Source organism: Megascapheus bottae, chromosome 13 (assembly GCF_031878675.1).
Source record: "Megascapheus bottae isolate mThoBot1 chromosome 13, mThoBot2.hap1, whole genome shotgun sequence".
In the NCBI taxonomy this organism is placed as follows: Eukaryota; Metazoa; Chordata; class Mammalia; order Rodentia; family Geomyidae; genus Megascapheus; species Megascapheus bottae.
This window is the reverse complement of record NC_143521.1, coordinates 19,596,582-19,605,556: the sequence shown is the minus strand read 5'-3', so window position 1 is coordinate 19,605,556 and position 8,975 is coordinate 19,596,582. Positions and strand designations below refer to the sequence as shown.

At 38.4% G+C, this 8,975-nt stretch overlaps 1 protein-coding gene across 1 annotated transcript; it reads left to right on the top strand.

Annotated features, from left to right (window-relative positions):
- Nucleotides 1-1,810: 1,810 nt before the first annotated feature.
- Npffr2 (neuropeptide FF receptor 2) lies at nucleotides 1,811-8,750 on the top strand. The gene is given in 3 exon segments (XM_090343979.1): nucleotides 1,811-2,138; nucleotides 6,262-6,361; nucleotides 7,916-8,750. Coding segments are annotated over 3 exon segments (1,263 nt in total).
- Nucleotides 8,751-8,975: the final 225 nt, after the last annotated feature.

Genomic DNA, 8,975 nt, shown 5'->3' with positions numbered 1-8,975 from the left:
CCGGCCTCCCTGCTGACCCATGGAGTCATCCCTTCCCCTTCCCCCTGAACAAATGCATGGGCTGGGTGCTCTTAGAATAGAGCGAATAGAGCTTGAGGCCAAGGCCACATCTGATGCTGCTTCCCTTGACAACACAGATGCTGTTGAAAGCCTCCATCAAAATAATGTGTCTCACCCAGTACTCCTCCATCTCACCAACTTCTCTTTCCCTGCCTAGTATTCAAAGGAATCCTAGTTGTGAGGGGTGCTGTAAGTACTCCATTTCCTCTTCAGCAGAGCTGAAAGAGACTTAGTTGCCCTTCCCAGGCTTTCTTCCCAAATAAAACCTGCTAATCTCTGGAGTTTTCTCTCTCTGTTCTATTTCTTTTCTTCCCCCAATAGATTCATTTTCAGGTGAAGGGCCTCTTTTTCATGGTTGACACCTCTTGTGATATTCTAGAAGGAACAAACAAGTTTACTCTTTCCTTTTACATTGGCTTTATCCATGCAAACACATTTCAGTTAATTATCAGATAGTTTTAATTCTGAATTTTGACTCATTTGATTTTTTTTTTGGTTCTAGACTAAAATACTTAACAGTGAACTTAGCAGTGGCAATTGGAGAGATAGAAGAGAAGGGTGAGAAGCTCCTTATCTTGTAAACACTGATAAAATTTACTATCTTCTTCCTAGGAGCTGTACTAGTGGAATGTTGGTGTTATTTAGTGACACTGAATTTAAATCTGCTTCTAACTGATGGGATCTTTAGCACCTTAATGAATGTAGCTTGTAGTTAGCTTCTAGTTTCCTACAGATTTTCACTTTGTAACTTTTTACTTCCTATTAAATCACTGATCCTAGGAATTATCTTGGCTACATCTGGCATACAAAGTACAACTTTATGATATAGAGATTGAATAATAAATTTTCTATGTATATAATTATATGAAATGAAGCTAAACAATTCGCCTAGATTGATTTTAAGAGACTTGCAGTATGATGTCCATGGTACGTTTATAGAAGTATGGGATAAAAAGTGTCTGGCATTGTGGTACATACTTATAATTCCCATTTCTTGGGAGGCAGAAACAAGATGATCAAGGTTTAAAGACAGCCAGACAAATTACAATAACCTATCTCAATAATTAGCTAGGCATGGTTTGATCCATGTACTGGGTGGCAGAGGTAGGAGAATTGTGTTCAAACAAGCCATAGAAAAGTTAACCATAGAAAAGTTAACAAAACTTAAAGCTTCCTTATTTCAAATCCCTGAATACTAATCTCAGTACCATAAAACTGACAGATAGATAGATAGACAGATAATTAGAAAAAAGAATGTGAAAAGAACATTCAGTTCACAGAGACAAAGAAGTAAATGCAAGAAACTTTATGTGAGTTTTGAAGATGCAGACACCCTAATTTATTCTGACTCCAGAAGAACTAGAGGCATGTAAGTTAGTCTTCTAAGAACAATGACATTTTAATTAGGTTTTGATATGTTACACTGCTTGAAGGCAAGAAGAAGGAGGTTCTAGAACATAAAGTTGCAAATGGATGGATGGATGGAATATCTGAAAAAGTGAACTATAAAGTGTACTAGAAAAATATAATATTGTTGTATCTGGTACAATGTGGTATTATATAATGCTCCTAATTAAAATCTAGTAGGTTTTATCTATAATTCAGTTTCATGAAGAACTAATAGAGGCTTTACAGGCAATTAAAAGTCAGTGATGCTGATGAAGGGTTCTTCTTGCTAACCTTAAGCATCCAACTTTTCTTCTAGTAGTTTCTAATTATGCTTTCCTCCCTTCCTTTATTAAGCTCCACCATGAATGAAAGATGGGACCCAGACTCTTCAGAAAACTGGTATCATCTCTGGAATGGCAATGGCACACTGCATCATCTGTTTTCAGATATTAATATTACCTATGTGAACTACTATCTCCACCAGCCTCAAGTGGCAGCCATCTTCATAACTGCCTACTTCCTGATCTTCGTCCTGTGCATGGTGGGAAACACCATGGTTTGCTTGATTGTAATGAGGAACAGACACATGCACACAGTCACGAATCTCTTCATCTTTAACCTGGCAGTAAGTGATTTACTAGTTGGCATATTCTGTATGCCTATAACGCTGCTGGATAATATCATAGCAGGTATGTTGACTTTTGATGTGTGTGCCATATAAAGATGAATGTTCCTATGTATTCTGAAGCCAGGGCAGGACCATCCATCCATCCATTCTTCATTCATTCATTTGTTCATTCATCACAGGACAGGGCATTCATCCATTCATCAGAGTCTAGAGCCTGGAGTAATAGTCTCTAGCTCTTAGGACTTGGAGCTATAAGCTTTCAACACCATAAGCGATTGGCAATCAATAGCCCATATCTGCTAAAACTAGAAGAGATAATGTTCAGCCACTCTCATCATCTATCTGAGTGTAAGAAAAAGAAACCAGTCAGCTGACTGGTAATAAGTATATTGAAAAATAGGAAAAGTTTTTTTTTCTTCATTTACTTCATTTCTCTGGAGTAGAAACAAAGATAAACTCGAGTGTTTAATCTAACCGTTCTATACTGAATAAATTGTTTATGGTATTTATTACTAAACAAATGTTTAATGAGAATACAATAGTATAAATATATTATGGTAGAAAAACCGAGATTAAAGAATTCATAAAATTCATTGTTACTGTCCACGTAAGTTACTTTGCTTTAAGTATTTTCCCCATAAGCATTTGTATATTAAATTATTACATTAAGTTTTGCATACAAATCACTGCACCATAGCCCAGGATATCAACCCCATGAGACAGGCACTCTCAGCATATTTGTCTTTGTTTCTGGTAATTGTTTAAATATTTCTAAATAGGTTCACCACATGATATATTGTCTTTAAACTGTAGATGTCAGGTTCATCTTCATAATTCAATTTCACCCCACAAATACAATCTCTCTCTCTCTCTCTCTCTCTCTCTCTCTCTCTCTCTCTCTCTCTCTCTCTCTCTCTCTTTCTCACACACACACACACACACACACACACACACAACACACAAACTGGTTTTTTTTCTCATTCTCCCAAAACAACAAAATCATTTTTAAACCAATATGTGAAGTGTACATTGCTATTGCACTTGTGTGTTACCTATGGTGAACCATAGAAAGAGGTTAAATATTCAGTTCTCAGAACATACTGTTGTTTTCCTAAGGATAGAACACATTAATTTGTTTAGTATTACTGTGTACCATCAATAATATATCTTTATAATCTCTTCCCAGAGGATAGTTGTCATGGTAATATTTCAAACATGTCCATATCATGTAAATTGCATCTTTTTCCTAGGGCTATCACTAGGGTATGTCTTCAACTTTCTTTTTATTATCCAAACACATTGCTTTTTCTTTTCCTTTTTTGCTGGTCTTGGAGCTTGAACTCAGGACTTGGGCACTGTCCCTGAGCTTCTTTTGCTCCAAGGCTAGCATTCTACCTTTTGGCTTTTTCTGATTAGTTTATTGGACTTCCCTGGCTGGCTGGCTTTGAATTGTGATTCTCAGTTCTCAGCCTCCTGAGCAGCTAGGATAACAGAAATGAGCCACCCGTACCCAGTTACCACAGTGCTTTCTAAGTGTGTAGCTCAGTGATTATGCTGAGATGAGTACTTACAATTCTCCATACCTCTCTGTGTGTTCCATCCCCTGGATTTTCTGGTTCCATTTTTTTCTTCTTTCTTGGTTTAGCCCTTTCTGAGAGATGATATTTTGACAGAAATATATGAGAGATCTTATGTGTTTGGGGGGGTGGGGGATGGGCGGGTGGGGGTGGGTGTACGTGTGTGTGTGTGCAATTACCTTATTTTATTCTACTTTTGATTATAGTTAGCTGCATGAAAATTCTGGTAGATGTTTTTCCTTTAGACTTTAAAGGGATTGCTCTTCAGTTAATGAGAGATATGGAATTACTAGTGGAAAATCTCATACCCATCTCACTCTTGTTTTAGTCATTCTTCTTGAAAGCCTTTTGGGCTTCTGTTTATCTGGTGCTCTGAATTTTATAAAAGGTAAAGCCTTACAGCATTTTTGCTTTTTATTCATTGCACTTGCTATGCATTAGCTATTTCAGTCAGAAAAGAAGTGCTTTTCAATCCTAGGGAATCTTCTTGAAAAGTTCATTTTTGTGTCTTCTATTTGTAATTTGCAGATATTAGAGATACTGCATGGCCATTAAAATACCTTCTATTCCATTTTACACTGCTTATTCCTCTATTTTCAATATGTAGCACCAGGTGTTGGTAGGACAAACCTGTAGTCCCAGCACTCAAGAAGCAGAGGCAGAAGCAAGAGGGATAGAAGTGTGAGGCTAGCTTGTGCAATATAGTAAGATCGTGTCTCAGGAAACAAAGCTGGAGGTGCAAAGCTTGGAAGTAGAACATTTACATTGCATGTGCAAGGGCCTGGGTTTCATTCCTTGAATAATATCAGAAACAGGAAAGATTTCCTTAGCTTGTTTCCAACGTTTATGCTGAGTTCATACATTTTAATCATATCTTTAATTCTCTGACTTATTATTTGGGGTATTTCTTATACTCTGCTACATGGACAAAATGTATTTCTGATGTTATTATTACTATTTTTATTTTCCATTTTATCAGTTTCATTAGTATTTTTTATCTCTTTCTTTATAGTTGAAATTTACCAGCATTGACAGGTACTGAAAGGGACTGTTTTAAAGCAAAGCATTGGGTGGTTTCCGGCTAGTTTCCCATTTTTTGAGCTAGAGGTGGCATCCACTCCAGCTTCAGTAGGCTGGCCATTCATTGGGAAATGAAATCTATATGTTGATGTTCTTGGAAAGTCACTTTCTCCCAAGGAAATTATGATTGACCCCCACAGGAGCATAAGACTGGTTCTTGCATTTTCCAGCTGAAAGGGGTTCTGGGCGAGCAGAATCACTGCACAGTGGCATAAAGTCACTCAATCCTACTGCATCATTATGACAGTTACTATCTCTGCACCTGCTGACTTCAAGTCAGGACAACATGTCTGTCTTTCTGCCTCCTCAGAAGGGAGATCTCTGTTCTGGTAGCCTGGGGAAAATCTAGGAGCAAATGATTGAACTTATACATAATTTCTCCCAATCATGTTTCCCCACAATCATACTCAGTAGTGTCCTGCACTTTAGTTTCTGTGGATTTATGCTCTTTTTTGTTTTAGTGGTCTCATTTCAATAGAGTAAGCAATATGAAATAAAACTTGTAATAAAGAAATAAAACACATTATTCTTTCATGTTTAATCAACAGCTACATATCTCTTCTGTGTGTTTTTTGAAAAATAATCACCACCTAATGCATTTTAGAACTGGCTGTATATATTTTCTTTTCAGTGAATGATTCAAGAACATAGTTTAAGGTGGTCTAGATTGGTGTGGAGAGTGAGATGAGAGGATTGTGTGTCTGAAGCCAGTCAGGGAAACATAGCAGAATCTCTAAAAACAAGAAGTAGTGTATAAATATTATATGTAATATGTTAATATATGAGTTATTTGAGTTATTAGATAATAATATTTTGTCTTAGAAAAATGAATGATTGAATTTTTACATAAAATTTTAAAATCTGAATGACATATATAGAATATTTGCAAATCAAAGAATACTGTTACTTTCTTTGAATACCAGATAAGTGTTTAGAATATTAAACTGCTTTGACAATTTTGTTAGTACCATTTCTCAAGACTTTCTTGTAGCTCATATTGTTAAGTAATTAAATAGACTAATATTGTTCATGCAGAGTTCTCATAATGTAGCTATAATGTAAATTGATTCATTACTTACTTTATATGTAAATAACTTATTTCCAAGTCCAGAAGCCAAAATGCTGTTTATTTTTATTGATTTACAGTGTATTTTCACAGTATTAATGATTAAGATTCTGAAAACCTATATTCTTTAGTTCAAGTCTTAACGTGCCACTCACTTACTTTGACACAAAATGAGATATTCATGTCGTTTACTTTTCTATACATGTCATCAGGAAAATCATAAAATCTTCAAAATCTTGTTATAGGAATCATGTTAATAGATGTAAAATAGTTATTCCAGTGCCTTGAATGATGTGATTACTATCTAAACAAATACTCGGGGGAAATGAGTAAAAATATTGGGAAGCATTGTTGTATGGTGATTATGAAGAAAAGAGCCCCTTTATCTTGAATTTACTTTTCTGCTCATATGTTCAGTTTAGTAAGATGCTTGTCTGACAGATTGCTCCATTTCCTTTCAGGATGGCCATTTGGAAACAGCATGTGCAAGATCAGTGGATTGATCCAGGGGATATCAGTCTCAGCTTCAGTTTTTACTTTAGTTGCCATAGCAGTGGACAGGTAAGTTAGCACCAAACTCTGACTCTAGATAAATGGATATATCCACAAATAATCCACCAGAAAAATATGTAATCTAATTTTAACCAAGGCTTCTCTAAATAATATTCCTGATATTTAACTCTTTAAGAACAAGGCATATGCATGGTAATTCTGTGATAATATGAAAATGTTATTTGAATATATATTGTGAAAAGACACAACCAGTGTGGGTGTGGTGGCTCACACCTCTAATCCTAGTTACTCAGGAGGCTGAGATAAAATGTTCAAGGTTCAAAGCTAGCCCTGGCACAAAAGAACCTGAGACTCTTATCTCCAATTAACCTCTAGAAAAGAGGAAGTTGGGCTTGGCTCAAGGTTAAGGCAGTATCCTTGAAATGAAGAGTTCAGGGACAACACCCAAGCCCAGAGATAGGGCAATATCCTTGAGCTGAAGAACTCAGGGACAGTGCCCAGGCCGAGTTCAAGCCCCATTATCCACAAAAAAAAAAAAGAAAAGAAAAGACACAATTGAAGTAGTAAAATGAATCACACATAACTCTATTGGATTTTCATGTTCCCTAGAGGACATGTCAGAAAGGCTCAGAAATGTGTAGTCATAGAAACCAATCCCCATAGCTATGGAATCTATCACTAAATAATATTTAATTACTCTTCATGGTTCTATGAGTTGCTGGCACCCCTAGGTTTTTGTGTTCACTTGAGTACATGGAATGTCAGAAAGAATCTGAAATTTGTTATAGAAACCCTCAGACCCAAAGCTATAAAATGAATCATGAAAATAGTGATTTAATTCAAATAATCCTGAATTGCTCCTCATGGATCTGGTGGTTGCTGGCATCTCTGGTGGCTCTCCTGCTCTACTTGCTATAGCAGTGTTGCCCCAGGAATTAGGAGAGGCTGCAGCAGCCTGACATCTCTGAGGGCCTTCTCCTAGCATGCTTCTCACCTCACTCAAGCTTCTAGGTAGGTGGAAGCGGAAACATTCCAAAGGGACAAGCCAATGTGCATAAAAATATGCTTCTGCCTGCTATCAGCCAAAGCAGTTTTTGTGGCCACGCACAGAGATAGTGCTTTGGGAAGAAGCCAAGAAAGTGAAAGAACTTACCCCTGGTGAGCAGCCTACCCCAGCCCAAAAGAGCTCACAGTCTACTGGGCACACTGTCAGGTGAAGAGCCCAGAGCCAATGTACCTGTGCTAAAATCTCATGTAACAACAGGTGGCCTTTTAACCTTTGCTACATCTGCTTCCTTGTGTATTAAGTAGTGAGAGGCATACACCATGCAAATCAATGGAACAGACTCTGGACCACAGTCCAGTATGGTATATGCCATTACCAATATTATTTTTTATTATTCATAGTGTCTGAAATGCTCAAATTTGGAGCTAATACACATATGAAATAGAAAAAATGAGAGTGCACACTTCCCTGCTACAGATAACTTTCTATGCTTTGGAGGTGAATCTGGATGGAGAGCTTTAACTCCTTAAATAGATGGACAATGTTGGGCACAGGTGAGGAGGCAGTGGCTCAGAGATGTTTGCCTTGAATTGCAGGTTCCGGTGTGTGGTCTACCCTTTTAAACCCAAGTTCACTCTCAAGGCAGCACTGGTCATTATTGCGCTCATCTGGGTTCTGGCGGTCGCCATCATGTCTCCATCTGCAGTCATGTTGCATGTACAGGAAGAAAAATATTATCAAGTGAGACTCGCCTCCCAGAATCAAACCAGCCCAGTCTACTGGTGCCACGAGGACTGGCCCAATCAGGAAATGAGAAAGTTCTACACCACGGTGCTCTTTGCCACCATCTACCTAGCTCCCCTGTCTCTCATCGTCCTCATGTATGGCAGGATTGGGATAGTACTCCTCAAGACAGCCATGCCCTTCCCAGCCAAGCAGAGCCAGGGGCAAGTGCACATGATGTCCAAGAAGAAGCAGAAAGTGCTAAAGATGCTGCTGACGGTGGCCTTGCTCTTTGTTCTCTCCTGGCTGCCTCTGTGGACTCTGATGATGCTGTCTGACTATGCCCACCTCTCTCCAGAGGAGCTGCGGGTCATCAACATCTACATCTACCCATTCGCCCACTGGCTCGCCTTCTGCAACAGCAGCGTCAACCCCATCATTTATGGTTTCTTTAATGAAAATTTCCGTAGTGGTTTCCAAGATGCTTTCCAGACCCCGATCTGCCCAAAAGGGGCAAAGCCTGGGGAAGCTTATGCCCTAAGAGCTCAAAACCATGGGTTCATCCATACATCTGAGCAGCTCACCCAGGAACCCACATTCCAAAAGCAGCACAGGGAAAATTTACTGTGTGGACAAAGTGCTGAAAATCTGTAATGGGAATTCATGATGGAAGGACTTGGAGAAGTTACCAAAAGTAAGGAGGGTTAAAAAGCCCTATTGTGTACCTGGGGCTGAGCATTGCTGTTTAGACTCAGCCTGGGCAGGAAAGTTTGTGAGACTTTTCAATTAAGAAGTGGAGCTGTGGCTCCAGTGGTAGCATTGGAAAAACAGCTCAGGAACAACACCTAGACTCTGAGTTCAAGCCCAAGAACCAACACACACACACACACACACACACACACACACACACACACACACACACACACACTTCTT